The 16,948-nt window shown below is 51.2% G+C and overlaps 1 protein-coding gene across 1 annotated transcript in view; it reads left to right on the forward strand.

Annotated features, from left to right (window-relative positions):
• Window positions 1-8,186, forward strand: part of BMP7 (bone morphogenetic protein 7) — an 86,981-nt gene extending 78,795 nt beyond the window's left edge. Inside the window, exons 5-7 of the mRNA XM_019972149.2 lie at window positions 2,402-2,478; window positions 4,325-4,435; window positions 6,154-8,186. Coding sequence (XP_019827708.2) covers window positions 2,402-2,478; window positions 4,325-4,435; window positions 6,154-6,303 — 338 coding nt within the window. The 3' untranslated portion in view covers window positions 6,304-8,186. The remainder of the gene's footprint in view (window positions 1-2,401; window positions 2,479-4,324; window positions 4,436-6,153) is intronic.
• Window positions 8,187-16,948: the final 8,762 nt, after the last annotated feature.

Raw genomic sequence — 16,948 nt, forward strand, 5'->3', positions numbered from 1 at the left:
GCACTGAGGCCCCTACTCGTAATTGATTAGACATTGCTAATCAATTAAGGCACTTTCTTCTCAGTGAGCCTGCACGTACCTTCAGATTCTTCTTTACTCAGGGCACCAAACAGCCAGCAATGTTAGTTCTCAACACACAGCTTCTTTGCCACACCCCTGGCCCAGGCTAAAGTGCTCAGACCTTTGTCTTGTTCAGGCTCCTTCACACAGCATCACAGCTGAGGTTGCTCCTGTCTCTCCCATCTCCCTTCCGCCTGTCTACAGGGAAGGAGGGGAAGAAGCCTTGTGGAGTTGCTGCCTGGGGTTACAGGCGTGGTCACAGCGATGGAGGCTTTCCTGGACTTCCGCTGTGTCTGTGCCTTCCAGATGGCACAGTGTGAATGATCCAGGAGGTTGCTCGGTTCCCCTCTGAGGGGTCCCTTGGCCTTGATCTTTGCATATGAATGACCACCGGGCCCTCAGCAGCCCTGCTACCCTCATAGCTGGCGTTCTCGCTCTCTTTCAGCCCTCAGGTTAGGTCCTGAGGTGAGGAAGAGGGGCCCAGGACTCCCATTCCTGCTCCATCCTCCCTAACCTCCCTCACCCCCAGCAGTGGAGCTCAGTGCAGACCTTTCCCCTCCTCGCTGCCAACCGCCGACCCCAGCATCGCCGCCTCATTCCCATCCTTCTGCCCACCACCACTCCTGTCCTGGTTATTGCTGACTTCTAACCCTCCTCTCCATCCCACCCTGTCCTTATCCTGGAATCTCCTACCTGGCCCACCATCTCACTTCCTTTGGTTCTTACACAAGCACCACTTCCTCTGAAGGCTCTTGGTTAGACAGCACAGAGCCCCCAGCACATTGTTCCTGTCCTCTCCTCCCTTAGTTCCTCCTCGATGCTCGTCTAGATGGAACGTAATTGGTGTTTACTCATTTGGTCATCGTCTGCCTCCCTTGCTGGAAGATAAGCCCCTCGATGCTTCATTCACACTTGTAGCTCCAGTGCCCAAACCAGTATCTGCAAACCCATAGATGCTCTGTAACAGTTTGTGGGAATGAACAAACGAATGAATGAATGAATGAATGACATACTGGGCACCAAGGTAATGAGGGCCTGAGACACCCAAAGCCCGGTGCTCCCTGCCGCCCTCATTGGGATCATCTCACTGGTTCTGAGTGTTTCCTAGGGGCCAGGATCCCTCCCTCCTAGAAACTTATAGGCCATTCTGTCATAATCAATTGTCATTTCCTCACTGGTTTGTACATTTTTGAAAATGTCTTCTCTCAACCCTAGATATAAAGATGTGTGTAAAATTAGGAATGTTCACAAAAGCCAATAGAAAGCCCATGGGAAATTTTAGATGGAAGAGAGAGAGATTGTGGTTAAGAAAAAAAAAAAAATGAATCCCTCTTGCTCCTGGGTACAGGGAAGATTGTGCAGTGGCAGCAGAGTATGTGTTTGTGTCAGAGAGAAAGGGAGACAGAGAAAGAGATAGACACAAGGAGAGAGACAGAGAAACAGATATTCCTGCATGTTTACAAGCGCTCAGTTACAAACCCCAAATTCCTACCAACTCTACATACTTCTGGAAAACCCCAGCGCATAATTTTCGTTCCGCAGAGGAACCTCAGTGTTGTGTTTTTCTGAAAGGTCAATGGGACTTGACTTTTTGCCCTCTCGTGTCTTCTCGGTGGTGGGAGCTTTGTCCCAGGCCCTGTCTGTGCCTTCTCCTGCCTCCCTCCATGGGGCTGAGCATCTCGAGGTGTGAGCCTGAGTGGAAGCAGCACACCCCCCTACCCCACCCCCATTCAGGCATGACGGGATGCAGATGGACATGGATTCCCACGTGGAATCTGGGCAGACATCAGCAACCAAACCAGAGAAAACAGCGTGCACAGGAGGATCCAGGGATAGCTGTGAACTAAGACTGTGTGAGAGATGGGGGCTTTGGTACCACCCCTATAGAGGCCATTTTCAGGGGGCAGAAATGAGTTTTGAGGCTACAGATGCCTGAATGACCTTTGTGTCCAGCTCCCAAAGTTTGCTTGGGGTCACGCCACTGCCTTAGACTGCTGCTGCTGCTGCTGCTAAGTCGCTTCAGTAGTGTCCGACTCTGTGCGACCCCATAGACAGCAGCCCATCAGGTTCCCCTGTCCTTGGGATTCTCCAGGCAAGAACACTGGAGTGGGTTGCCATTTCCTTCTCCAATGCATGAAAGTGAAAAGTGAAAGTGAAGTCACTCAGTCATGTCTGACTCTTAGCAACCCCATGGACCGCAGCCTACCAGGCTCCTCCGTCTGTGAGATTTTCCAGGCAAGAGTACTGGAGTGGGTGCCATTGCCTTAGACTGAGGAAGCATTAATGCGTGTGTTTCCTCTTCCTCCCCATGGTACTTCGCCTCTGCTCCCCATCACTGCAGAAAACAGCAGCAGCGACCAGAGGCAGGCATGTAAGAAGCATGAGCTATACGTCAGCTTCCGGGACCTGGGCTGGCAGGTAAGGGGGAGGGTGGCTGGGTCTGCCCCGGTGTCGGGAACCTCTGGTATGGGCTTCCCTGTGCTCCCCACCATGGCGGTGGGACTGGGTCCCCTATGTGCAGTGAGCCGTGGTTCTCATCTCTTGAGATTCCAGCTGTTTAATCGTTAAGTCGTGTCCAACTCTTTTGAACCCCATGGAATTGTAGCCCTTCAGGCTCCTCTGTCCATGGGATTTCCCATGCAAGAATACTGGAGTGGGTTGCCATTTCCTCCTCCAGGGGATCTTCCTGACCAGGGATCGAACCTACGTCTCCTGCATTGACAGGTTGATTCTTTACCACTGAGCCACCTGGGAAGCCTCATGTTCTAACTAGAGGCTGCAGGGATGCCTCATGAAACCCAGGAGCAGAAACCTGGTTTCTGCTAGAGACTCAGGCTAGAACCAGAAGCCCAAACACTGTGGACTGTGAACCTCATTCTCCGCGTGAACCCCATTGGCACCCTGCACTGGCTGCTTCCCTCAGATATGGACAAGTCCATGTGCTGGAATCCAGCCACCTGGAGGGCGGGCCCCCACCCTCTGTGGTGTCTGTCTGCCTTCTGCCCCTCCTTCCCCCATCTGTGCTTCAGATTCCCAGGGAAGGGGCTGATTGGCCCAGCTTAGGCTAGGTGCTTGTTCCTGAACCAATCAGGTATTGTAGGGCTGGGATCATGTCCTAGGACCATGGCTGGCCCCCTCTGGAACCATTAGCTGAAGCAGGGCAAAGGGCAAGGGATGAATCCTAGAAAAACAGTATCTCAACTGTTGATGAGTTTCTATGACCTCCTGGGCCTTTTCTAGGCATTGGAGATGCAGCTTTGGGCATAGCAAGGTGCCTGCCTTCATGAAGCCCAAATATCCCTGGAAAGGGTGTTGTCATGAAATTACCAGGGCCATGGTTTTGTTCTCCCCTCACAGAGCTTGTATTTCCGTGGGAGGGTCCAGATTCTTCCCAGAGGATAGTACAGTGTTCCCAGATACGCCCTCAGGGCTCTTGTGCACACAGACAGCTTGGAGCCCTCCTGGGATTCTGTCCTCACTCTTAGGATACCATCCACAGTCTAAGGGGTTGCTCACGTCCTAGTGTGGAATGGAGCCCCCAGGTGCACTGAGTCCCTGAGGGGTGTAGTCATTGCTAGAGCGCCATTTCTGTGCTGACCTGACCACAAAGCATCCTTTGTTGAGTCACACAGTGTATCAGGCACTGTGCTGCGTGAAGCGAGGTCTGAAGGCTTTGTTAACAGACGGCCCATGCTACCACATAGCAGGGGTAAGACTGATACCCTCGGTCACCTCTGTCTGTGCCACCTTCCAGTGAAGAGCCAGTGTCCATTCTGGGCTCAGCCCAGCCCCCTGGTTTTTCCCTCATTTATACTGTCTGTTGGGACAAGGGCTTCACAGCTGGCTCAATGGGTAGGTAAAGAATCTGCCTGCAGTGCAGGAGATGCAGGAGACGCGGGTTCGATCCCCAGGTTGGGAAGGTCCCCTAGAGGAGGGCATGGAAACCTACTCCAGTATTCTTGTCTGGAGAGTCCCACAGACAGAGGAGCCTGTAGGGCTACAGTCCATAGTGTCTCAGAGTCTGAAGCGATTGAGCACTCACGCACTAGACCAAGAAAGGCTGCCTCCTGTTTCTTCTGCCTCTGCAGAAGCCCCAGCCGCCCAGAAGGAGGTGGGCTATGCCTTTGACCTCTGGGAGCTTCGGAATCTGGCCCACAGGAGGAGGGTTTCGGCCTGGAGGGTGGGACCCTGCCGTTCCTACTTTGTTCTGACCACGCCCCTCACCTGACCATGCCTCCTCATGCTCTCTGATCTCTCCCCGCAGGACTGGATCATCGCACCCGAAGGCTATGCCGCCTACTACTGTGAGGGGGAGTGCGCCTTCCCTCTGAATTCCTACATGAACGCCACCAACCATGCCATCGTGCAGACGCTGGTGAGTGTGGCCTGCGTGCCGTCCGGGGTGTGGCCCGCCGCTGCAGCAGGGCCACCAGATCCGGCCTCATGTCCCTCCAAGCTGGGGCCACAGCAGGTCTCTAACATGTTATGAGTTTCTGGAGCCCTGGGCCCTATTGCTTTCCTGGGCCCTTCCTCCATAAAAAGTATGTTTAACAGGATATAAGTATAATCATTGTGTATGATCTTCAACCCTGAAGTGCATTTATTTCTCCTAGTTTTAAAAGCAGCTAGAATAGTTCCTAAAAGTATCATAAATAAACAACACTGTGCCTAAGGGCAGTTGCCCTGGCCTTGCCTCAGTCTGGGTTGTTCCTGGTAGTCAGCATCTACCTCTTTAGGCTTCCCCCATCCCCTGCTCCACAATGTCTGGGCTTCCTACAGGTGAGGCAGCCTTGAGAGTTGGTCCCCTCCTAGAGTTCACATCTTTGCCTCCTAGCCTTGATTTCATGGCTCAGCCATTCAAGGGTGTTTATTGAGGCAGAATCATCTAATATAGCCTAGACTTGGACCATCCGATATGGTACCCACTTTTATATGTGGCTCTTGAATACTTGAATGTGGCCAATCTCAACTGAGATGTTTTGCAACTATAAAATACACACTGAGTTTTGAAGCCTTAGTATAAAAAAATATAAAATATCTCATTCATGACTTATGTTAAGTATATATTGAAGTGATAATAGCTTTGAAATGCAGGGTTAAATTATATTATTTAAATTTATTTCACCTGTTTCTTTTTCATTTTGTAGCGTATAGCTACTAGAACATTTTAAATTACACTTGTGATTTGCATTTGTTTTTCTTGGACAGGACAGGCCTGGTCCAGAGGCCAGCAATCTTTTTCTGAAAACAGCCAGATAGTAAATATTTTTAACTTTAAGAGTCATAAGTTTCTGTTGCAGCTATTCACCTCTTCTGTTATAATGCAGAAGCAGCCACAAACGCTGTGTGATGAATGGGTGTGGCTGTGTGCCAACAAAACTTTATTTATAAAAACATGTGGCAGAGCAGGGTTTGACCTGCAGGCCAACCCTTGTCTGGCCCAGGGGTTCTCAACTTGGGGCAGTTTTGCCTCCCAGGGAATATTTGACAATGTCTGGCTTCCTCGGTGGCTCAGCGGTAAATAATCCACCTGCAACGCAAGAGCTGCGGAAGACATGGGTTTGATCCTTGGGTCAGGAAAATCCCCTGCAGGAGGGCACAGCAACCCACTCCAGTATTCATGCCTGGAGAATCCCATGAACAGAAGAGCCTGGTGGACTACAGTCCAAGGGTCGCAAAGAGTCAGAGGCGACTGAAGCGACTTGACATGCACGTCCAGAGACATTTTTAGTTGTCACAGTTGAGGGGTGGGGGTGGAATGCCTCTGACTTCTAGAAGTGGAGCCCAGGGATGCTGTCAAACATCCTGGAATGTCAAAGAGGACAGCCTCATGAGGGAGAATGACCCGGCCCCCAGTATCTTCCTAGCTGTATGCCATGTGACCCTGTATGCTCTGGTTCTCTCATCTGTAAATCCAGGATAACCCTGGAACTGAGTTAGTTAGCCATCAAGTGCTTAGAACTGGGAGTGCCCAGTGAGTGTGACCAGTGGGGATTCTGTCCAAGCAGTACCTGTTCCGTACAGGAATACGGAGGCCAGGGAGGAGTGACTCTCCAGGTCTCACCACCACCACCGTTTTCGGGTGTGTTTCAGGTGCACTTCATCAACCCGGAAACAGTGCCCAAGCCTTGCTGTGCTCCGACTCAGCTCAATGCCATCTCTGTGCTGTACTTCGATGACAGCTCCAACGTCATCCTGAAGAAGTACCGAAACATGGTTGTCCGGGCTTGTGGCTGCCACTAGCTCTTCCCGGAAGTCACACGCTTTCGAGTCACGTTTTTCTGGATCCTGGGTCTCTCACCGTCCAGCACCTCCCACCTCTTGGGCGAGGAGCCAGCAGACCACCTGCATTTTGTGAGGCCTTCCCATTCCCTCTCCCCAACTATAATGCTGTAGGAGTGTTAAGGAATTTGAGAGGCAGATGGCTTTTGATCCGATTTTCATCAGCATCCTACGGACAAGATCCTACAAGCTGCTGCAGGCAAAACCTAACAGGAAAAATATATATATATCAAGAAAAATTGCTGGGCCCCGATCACTGGCTGTGAAGTCTCAGCCGTGCACCAACTCGTTCCCAGGGGTAATTACGACACCCTTCAGCCCGGCCACCAGCAGTGGGAGGAAGGGGGTGTGGCCAGGGGTGGGCATGCTCTTGTTTGTGTGAGAGGAAGATGAATGCAGAAGTCCCTGTAATAAATGTCACAATAAAACGAATGAATGAAAATGGTTAGGATGGTACAGATATATTTTCCTAAACAATTTATCCCCATTTCTTGGTTTACTCTGATTTCATAAACAGAAGCTGTAGCTGGCAGAGGGAGTGGAGGCCCCCTTTCTGTGCCATTCCAGTTTCATTCTGAGGCTTGCCCAGGCCCACTGTTTATGTAGGCTCACCCCAATGCCAAGATTTGTCCAGTGAAGGAGAGGGAAAATTTATCCTTGGAGTTGGGAGTGTGTTGACCTTGAAGGATAAATAGGTTCCATCGTTCAGCCAGGTGCCTGGTGGCAGAAATTAAGATAAGTGTGTGAAGTACTGGCAGACACTTGGAATTGGTTTTCCAACTCTCCCCCCAGTAGGAAGTCAGTGAGAGGTGGCAGTTGGAGGAAAAAAGCAGTCAGGACAAAACTTGCAGCTCAATCCTGAGTTAGGGCCACCATAGCTCTATTTTAAGAAGCACACTAGCTCTTAACGGGTGGATGGGTAGGAGGGTCATCCATCCCCCAAGCAGACTCCTCTATTGGCCGTTGATAGCAGCATCCTAGAGTCTGGGCTCTGATGAGGGCCTCTGTAGTCACCGATTTTCATTCGCAGACCCCTACGGGAGGACCCTGCAAAAGAATCAGCCCCTGGAAGCAAGGGAAAGGTGACACAGTGGGAGGTCTGCTGGGAGCAGGATGTGCAGATATGCATCTCAAATGGAAGGCTGAGGAAGCTGTCTTGAGAGTGTCCTGACTGGAAGGTACCGTTTCTGACATGGCCCTCGGCACATGCCTCTCTCACCTTAGCCAGAAGGTCCCCAGCCTCCAGCTGCACCATGGGCCCTGGAGACCACCAGGCTGTCTGTGAACAAAAAACAGGGTTATCCAGGTGACGCCTGCAGCCCCTTGGATCTGGTCTAGTGAAGAACTGTCTCTCCATGTTGATTAAGTTAGTTCCTGGAAACACGGGGCCCTGTTTTAATTTTCTTTTATTTTTTCTTCTTCAGTAGCTTGGGCTGCAGCCTTAACTCTGCCTGGTCAGTGGGGAAGAGTCGCTGTTTTTGTTACATTTTGTTTTGTCTGTTGACAGATCTGGGGATTTGGCGAGATTCCCTCTTGCTGCAAGCTTTCACACCACGTACACCCCTAGCATCATTTGTACACTGAAACCTGTAAATAGCTGTTACAAAACAAAGAAATTATTTATGTCATCTGAAGCTCATTTTAGACCCTCTCCAATCCCTTGTTCAGGACAACAAGCTTGCTTTCCTCCAACCTGTTTATTTTCTTATTTAAGACTATTTATTAAATGGTCAGACTGATGTACCTTCAGCCATTGCATAGAGCAGTCCTCAGAGAAAATGCTGTATATAGACAAAATAAAAAGGGTTTTGACTTTGCAATAAAAGGAGACATTTGGTTCTGGTTTTGGGCCTGTGTATGTCTGTGTTGTTTTTTCTCTCGATGCCTGGATATTGGAGTTCTCTTGGTCTGCTGAGAACTCTTTGCCTTAGCCTCCACCATTAACACGCTGTTTATCATCCAGGCCTGGGGGAGAAAGGGACGCTCATCAGTATTCGGTACAGCTGTGCGGGGCTCCGGGCAGGAGAGATGGAACCAAACAACAAATGTGAATTTGGTAGGCTTGACTACAAAGATCCTTGATTGAATTACAGTGCAGCTGTCAGCAGCTGTTTCAAAGAGGCAGGGGGTAAATTAGCTGTGTTTACTGCTAACATAGTTGAAAGATTTAGTCATCCCAATAAAACAGAGGCAAAGAAAGAAAAAGAAATAGTAATGGGGGTGGGGGAGTGTACACCCAAAACTTTAAAGCGGCGCAGGCCCCAGAGCCCAGCACTGTCCAGTGCAAATTATTTCAGCGGTTTGGGGGCTGCTGTTGGCTCCCGGCTTGAGCCATGGATGGCCCCCAGCGGGCCTGGCGAAGGCAGCCAGGGGCCTGCTGAGCACGCAGCAGCCCGCAGCCATGCGGTGTGGAGCAGCCGCTCGGGTCCCTTTCCTCTTTGAAGTGCATGCTGAGGTCACCTGATGGATGTTAGAATCTGGGCCCATTCCCTGGCCCGGCTGCCTGCTCTTTCCCTGTTGCCTCAAATGAAGCAGCCGCTCCTAACAAGTTCCAGCCCCTGGTTTCCAAACCTTCTTGTCATTGTCCCGATGCGTGATCCAGCTTTTGTTCTGCTTCCAGGCTGGAGACCAGAGCCGCACACCAGAGGGCCAGATGCGGCCTGCAGACGTGTCTTATTCCTCCTGCGTGCATGGTGTTTATACATTTTTAAAAAGTGAATTCGTTGCCAACACGTTTTTGAAAATCAGAAGGCTGGGGTGAAAAAAAATCTCAAATTCTGGCTTCTGAGCAGTTGGCAGATCTGGCCTCTCCCAGGCCCTGTTCTTGCGTGGCGGCTCCGGCTGGAGCCCAAGCTCAGTATAGCCGCAGTCTTCACTGCTCCCTGTTGTCTAGCTCAGGAAGGTGCAAACATCAGCTGCTGTTTTTAAAAGTGTAGGTTATCTGTTGATGTGTGCCCATGTCTCTATTAAGAGTAGGAAAGTAAAAGCTGGACTGAGGGCTTCTCTGATGGTCCAGTGGTTAAGAATCCGCCTGCCAATGCTGAGGACATCGATTTGATCCCCGGTCCAAGAAGATTCCATATGTCATGGGGCAACTAAGCCTGTGCCCCACAACCCAGGAACTGCAACTACTGAGACTTTGGGCCACAACTACTGAAGCCCGTGCACCCTGGAGCCCCTGCTTTGCAAATGAAGCCACCTCAGTGAGAAGCCCTTGCACTGCAACTGGAGAGTAGCTGTCACTTGCTGCAACTAGAGAAAGCCCATGCAGCAAGTAAGACTCAGTGGAGCCAAAATTAAATAAATAAGTAATTTTTTAAAAAGCTGGACTGAATGAGCCACACTTCACGGGGAAGAGGACAAGCCTTTGCTCCTCTCTGGCTCACTTTCCCCATAGACTGCCAGTTGGATCCCTACAGGCAGGTGTGTCTGGCTGAAGTGCCGCAGGTGACATCATCTTTGGCTTGCACCTTACTCCCTCCTGGTTCCCACCTCTCTTGCTCTTTGTCACCTTGAAGCCTCATCTCCTCGTGCCACTCACTGAGCACCTGTGTCAGGGACCATGGCTCCCACCACTTGGCGTGATATTGTCAGTGTCCATTCTAAGAGGGCACAAAGAGGTGAAGGTGTTTACTCAACGTCACCAGATAATAATTGCTTGGACCCAACACCTAGGCTTGACCCTATGTTTATCTTACAGCCTCCTAGGTCTGTTTGTGAAATGTGGGGAAGCCTGGCCCCCAGCCCTAACTCTCCAAATGACCTTCCCCAGTTCCCTGCATCTGTCTCTGAATGCACGCTGAGTTCCTGGACCACAAGCTCAGGTTTTGGGTCTCCTTTCCACTTCCAAGTGGCTTGAGGGACTTCATCTGTGAATATGATGATGAACCTTTAGCTTCCCTGCTGGCTGGGCCCAATAGCCCCACCTGCTATACAGTATAGCTTACCTGACCTGATTTCTGCTTTGTTACCTAATGATGACAATATGTGGACCTCGCTGGGAGGCTGGGAGGGTTAGCAGTGGTTATGGGGCCATGTGCTCAGAAAATTCTCACTTGTACATGTTGAGTCCTTCCCTCTCTTCATGTCTTTTGGAGAAGTTGAATGTATCCGTTTCCCAAGGCTGCCATCACAAAGGATGATAGAGATGTGTCCTCACCGTTGTGAAATGTGTTCTCACTGTTCTGAAAGGTTGTAAGTGTCAGCCAGGTGTCAGCAGGGCCGCACTCCCTGAGATGCTTCAGGGAAGGCACCTGCTGTGTTTCTTGCCACTTCGGTGGCTGCTGACATCCTTGGCTCGTGGCTGCACCTCTCCAGTCTCTGCCACTGTCTTCACATGGCTTCTCCAAGTTTCTGCGTCCTTCCTTCCTTTGTGTGTCTCTTAGAAGGACACTTGTCACTGGGTTTAGGATTCACCCACATAATCCAGGATGATCTCACCTTGAGATCCTTAGTTACGTCTGCAAAGACCTTTCTTCCAAGTCAGGTCACATTCCAATATCCTAGGGATTGGGATGCAGATGTGTCTTTTGAGGGGACCACCATTCAGCCCTCATCATGAAGCTGCCTGTCCCTCTCCTGAGACCTTGACCTGCTTTCCTGCTGCAGAATTTGGGCATCCTGGCCGACCTCCGTGGTCCTCACTGTGCCCCCAGCTGCCGTGAGTGCTGCTGTGCGAGCCCTGCAGCTCCTTCCTTGCCCCACGACTGGAAGGGTGTTGTCGGAGCCCAGCCCAGCTTCCCCCACCCATTCCAAGCCTTCACCCAGGCATGCTGGACCCAGATGCAGCACAGGGGAAAGGCTGGTCAGCTGTGGAGTGGAGGGAAGACTATAAACAAAAATGTCCACACCACAGTTCCCTTTGCAGGCACAAAGGTGTCTCTGAGGGCAGCACAGGCATCCTTTTTGGCCAGAAGCCTTCATTCGCTCACTCACTAGTTCCTTGTGTGTCCTCTGGAGTTACAGGAGCAAAGCACAGCCTCTGCTTAGGGAAGCATGTGTCCTCCGGGGCCACAGGAAACCAATAGTGTCTGGCACCACAGCGTGGCCACCTGGGCTTCTTCCTCCAAACAAAATAACACAGGTTTTCCATTATGACTGTGTTGGTATCAAGATGAATATAAATCAGGCTGCATCATATTTTTATCTTCTCCTTAAAAAATATTAAAGTATTTTTTGTAGGCACCTAAGAGTACTGTGGGTAGCGAGCATAGTGTCTGGTGTGCCTCCCATTCAGTGGTAATAATGAGCAGCGGCTTCCTGGTTGCTCAGTGGTAAAGAGTCTGCCTGCAATGCAGGAGATGCATGTTCGATCCCTGAGTCGGGAAGATCCCCTGGAGAAGGAAATGGCAAACCACTGCAGTATTCTTGCCTGGGAAATCCTATGGACAGAGGAGCCTGGTGGACTACAGTCCCTGGGGTCACAAAGAGTCAGACAGGACTCAGCAACTAAAAACAACAATGATGAGCAAGGGAAGGGAGGGTGGTGTCGGCGGCCAGGCTCTCAGAAAGGGTGGTCAGGGAAAGGCGATGGGGTCACCAGGGGAAAGAGCATTTTTGCCTGAAGAATTAGCGTGTGCAAATGTCCTGAGGAAGGACTTGTTTGCCAGGCTAGAGGAACAGCCAGGAAGCCAGAGCAGAGTGAGTCAGGCAGCAATGAAGGCAGCAAGATAAAGGCTTTGAAAACCGCAAACGGGCCTTGCGACAGGGTCATGGAACATGCTGAGAGCAAGAGAGGACGCGATAGGAAGACCAGGACAGGGGCTTGGATGAAGCAATACGGGAGGGCTTCCAAGAGAAAGTGGCATTTTAATCTTTCCTGCCCCAGGTGATCCTCTTCTGCTCCTCATATGCAGAGGTGGAAGTGGGGTGAGCACTCAGACCTCTCTATCTTACTTTTGAGATGGAAGTAGCATCTGGTCAAGGTGACACACAGAGGCAGCTGAGAACAGGCTCTCTCACCACCCCTGGGAGAAGACCTTGGCTGCCTTCTTACCAATGTTTATTTGAGAAGGGGTGAATTCTCATTACACAGAGGGCGTGTGTTCTGGGCAGAGGGGCCTGGAGTCAGCACCAGCTCAAAGTCCAGCTCCCTTATTTAATCAGCTGCAGGGTCTTCCCCCTCGGGCAACCTCCCCTGCCCTCTCCCAGGACCCAGGCCTTCTCGGAGCCCCAGGTTGGAGGCCATCCATCTTTTCCAGGGATGTTCACAGTGACCTCTTCCAGACACGGTGTCCTCTGCCTGTGGATCGGGTCCTCCTGGCTCACGTCCCTCCAGGATTCTGGCACCGGCCTCTCTTGGGCTTAGATTTGAGGAAATAAAAATAGAAGGGGAAAAACACAGAGCTCTCCAAAGTCTCTGGAGTCATGACAGCTGTTTGGACAGAGGCGAAGTGCACCTGGGCCAGGCGGGCAGTGCCTTATTCCCTGGCGCTGGGTCCTTCCAACCCGCCCCATCTTGGCCACGGCTCTCTGGTGGCAGAGGAGGTAGCCGAGTGGAGCCAGGTCTCAAGCCCCCCACTCCATGGAATGCAGGCCCGGGGCTGGTCCTGCCTCAGGGCTGCGAGAATGGCAGCGTGGCCACAGTCATGTCCTAGCAGCGGTGGCCAGTGCTGTAAGACTGTATCAGCTGCCCCCAGGGAGGGCATGTGGCCTGGGTGGCAGCCCGGGGCTCTGAGTGCTTCCATGTTGCTCAGGGTCCCCAGGCTTCCGTAGCTGGCCCCATGTCCAGTGGACAGAACGAGAACTTAGGAGTACTGCCCAGGGTCTGATTCACCCTCTGCCACTGTCATTGTTCAACGAAGACGTTTGGGACATCTGTGCATCTGTTGACAACTCTCTCCAGCCCTCCTCCTCCCCTCTTCCAGGGACCCTGTGGTTACGTTGGGGCTCACCCACACAACCTAGGAAATCTCCCCATCTCAACATCCTCTATCCTTTGCAAGGAGGGACATAATAAAAGATAAATATTTGGATTTGGTCTCTGGTTCCTGGCACACAGCTTGTAAGAGGCTTGGAATTTCCTGAGTGATGGGAAGAATAGGAAGTTTAGGTTTTTCATAACTGGCTCCTTTCAGCCCTACCTGAGTTTATGCAAATGAGCTAGTTAGACTGAGCAGAGGAAAGGACCCTGTGATTGGGGGGTTGGAACTCTCAGCCCCGGCCCTGACCTGGAGGAGGGGCTGGAGAGCTTTCAGGTGAGTGAGTGCATGGGGGTGCTGGAAAGGTGGCAACTCAGGAGGCCTGGGGGCCGCGTGCTCCTTCCCCGCCATCTCCTTGTCCTGAGCATCTCTTTCCCATGGTTGACCCTGAGCTGTATCCTTTATAATAAATTGGTAATAGTAAGTAAAGCACCTTGCTGAGTTCTGTAGCCCAGTGGTCCCGAAACTTTTTGGCGCTAGGGGCCAGCTTTGTGGAAGACAGGTTTTCCATGGACTGAGGTGTGTTATGGTTTCAGGATGATTCAACCACCTTACATTTATTGTGACTTTATTTCTAATCTAATGCTGCCATTGACCTGACAGGAGGTACCAGTCTGTGGGCCGGAGACTGGGGACCCCTGCAAAAGCTATTCCAGCAAATTATTGAACCCAAAGAGGGGCTGTGGGAACCCCTGATTTATAGAAGTGCAGGTGACAACCTGGGGTTTCCGATTGGTGCCTGAATCTTTAAACTCTGGGGTCTGTGCTCTCTCTGGGGAGATAGTGTTGGAATTGAATTGAATTGTTGATATCCAGAGATTTGGACAATAAAGAAGCCTGAGCGCTGAAGAATTGATGCTTTTGAATTGTGGTGCTGGAGAAGACTCGAGAGACAATTGGACAGCAAGAAGATCAAATCAGTCAATCCTAAAGGAAATCAACCCTGAATATTCATTGGAAGGACTGATGCTGAAACTGAAGCTCCAATACTTTGGCCACCTGATGCGAAGAGCCAGCTCATTGGAAAAGACTGATGCTGGGAAAGATTGAGGGCAGGAGGAGAGGGAGATAATAGAGGATGAGATGGTTGGATGGCATCACTGGCTCAATGGACATGAGTTTGAGCAAACTCCGGGAGATGCTGAAGGACAGGGAAGCCTGGCATGCTGCAGTCCATGGAGTCACAAAAAGTTGGACACGACAGTGACTGAACAACAAGAGGTTTGGAGAACTGGTTGATGTGGAGAGAAACCGCTCCAGCCCTCCATACATTTGGTGTCAGAAGTATTGTGAGGGAAAGTAGTTGATACAAACCAACTTATGTCACACCTTCTACAAGGTGATACATTTGCGTCTTCCAGGGCTTAGGGCCTGGCCATCTTTGGGGGGGTATCATCAGCCTCCTGTAACCCCTGCTAGCTGCCCCTCCCCTCACACACTCCACTTCAGGTGCCCCACACCACTTGCCAGTCTCCACATGCCAAGTGTGCACTCCTGCCTCGGGGTCTTTGCACTGGCTGTGCCTGCTCCCCACCACCCACCCCCGACCCCACCCTGCCACCCAGCCATGAAAGCTGTTCCTCCAGACAGCTGCAGGCAGTTGCCTAAGCTCCTTCAGGTCTTTGTCCCAAATCAGCTTGCCTGCTAGCCTCCTCTGATGCCTGTGGGTGACTTACAGTCTCTGCCCTGGCCCTCCCTGTCTTTTTTCCTGCTTGCTTTCTCTCTGTAAAGCTCATCACCACCTGACGAACTGAATGCTTCCCTTATTTATGTGGCTGTTGTCCATCTTGGTCTCTAGGTTGCTGCGGTGTCCTCCATGCCCAACCCAAGGTTTGACACACAGCAGAGCTTCCTTGACGTGGTTTGGTGAATAAATGTCTTTAATGTTGTTAACAGGCTGCGAATCAGGAGACTTGGGTTCTGTTCCTGGTAGGAGAGGGCTTTAACCCTAGCCCCTGGGGCCTGGCAGTTCAGATCAAGATTAGATTGGGGGCTGTCTGTCAGCTCCACCTGATCGTCCTCTTTGGCATTTGGGTCACAATTTGGGATCATCTGTGAGATGTTTTCTCAGGAGTGCCCAGGAGCATGTGTTAATGGAGCATTGAAAGTGACTCTCTGATTTTCAAGTTTCTTCCTCTCTTCCTGCTCTGGGAAAGGAAGGGACTGGGGGAGATTAAGAAGGATGACTCTGACCTCAGATCCGTCTTCTTCCAAACTCACGTCATTATTTAATGCCATGAGCTGACTAACAGACTAAATAATTTCCAAGAAAAGCTTGTGCGTGTGTGTGGGGTGGGAGTGAGGGACAGTGGGGGGTGAAGGTGGGGTTGAGATGTTGTCACAACTTGCTCAGAGGCCCATGTCCTTGTCCTTGATGCTTGCGTGTGCATGTCCAACTTATTGAAGTTATAGAAATGCTGAATAAAAATGGTTTGGATAGCTAAAGCCAACAGAGAAACTACATATCTGAGCTCTGACCCTTCTAACTGAATCCAGATCTGATCAACTTTAGGATGTTTTAGCAGAAATCATCTTAGGCCTTTTGTCCAGCCCTGAGTTTGGAAGCAATGACTTTGCCCCTCCACCTGGCAACCCACTTGGCCTGTGGGTAGGGGGTGGGGCCATCCAGGGGCAGATGGAGAGTTGCTCTAAGCAAATGTCTTTCCCAAGTGTCTTTGGGTAGAATGACTTTCCAGCTCAGCGGAGCCTCTCCAGCCCTTCACACAAGCACTGGTCTTTGTTCCATTCTTGTTCTGCGTGTTAATGAAGGCAAGGATGACAGATGACCCGGGCCTCCATCCCAGCCTGTCCTTCTGAGTGGTCCCTAAAATAATACCATTAGTGGGGCCAAGCGGAGGCTCCTTATCTTGAGGGGCCTGGTGATAACCCTGAGTGGGGCTTCTCAGATGCCCAGGGCCGAGACAGGGTAGCGGCCGTGACCTTGATGGGGTCTTTGCTTCCTGGGGGCCCAGTGACATTCCAGGGGTATAAATAGTCTGGCGGGCTGGAGGCCTGCGTGTGCAGGCATGACATTGGCAGAGTCTGTCGTGCCTGGTCTGTGACACCCACAGAAAGTCACGTGTGTATAGAGACCTGCCACAGCTCCTGCCCAGATATCCTCAACCAGACAGGGCCTGTGAGTGCCAGGGACACAGGATGGACTCACCCAGGTGGCATTTCTTCCCAGCCTTTGCTCAGCTGTGACCTCCCGTCCCTACTATTGGTTGTAGGGTGCTCACCATCAATGTCATTCCTTAAGCCTTTCTCTGGCTGCCTATGACTCATCCTCAGAATGCTCCTTTGGTTAACAGTGATTATTCCTGATCCCAGATTTGAAAATAAAGAACTGCGTACGGGAAAAGGTGAAACATCACCCACCTATTCCATGCTCTCCTCTCCCTGGATATAAACACTGCACACACTTCCGTGCCTCTGTTCTGTGGACAGATGCCTGACCAGTTCTTTCAACATCCAGCCCTTACAAGGACTGCTTCAGCTTCAGCTCTGCCTCTGCACCAGACACTGTTCTGGAAACAGAGCACAGAGCAGGAGGAAGACAGACAGCCTCCTCTTCTCCCGCGCTCAATAGGCGAGGAGGCAAAGCAGAGACAACACAATCAACCAATGGAAACAGACAAGCGAGTGACAACCCACCAGCCAGAGAAAGCACCCCCCAGAGAGATAAT

Source organism: Bos indicus, chromosome 13, assembly GCF_029378745.1.
Source record: "Bos indicus isolate NIAB-ARS_2022 breed Sahiwal x Tharparkar chromosome 13, NIAB-ARS_B.indTharparkar_mat_pri_1.0, whole genome shotgun sequence".
Taxonomy (NCBI): domain Eukaryota; kingdom Metazoa; phylum Chordata; class Mammalia; order Artiodactyla; family Bovidae; genus Bos; species Bos indicus.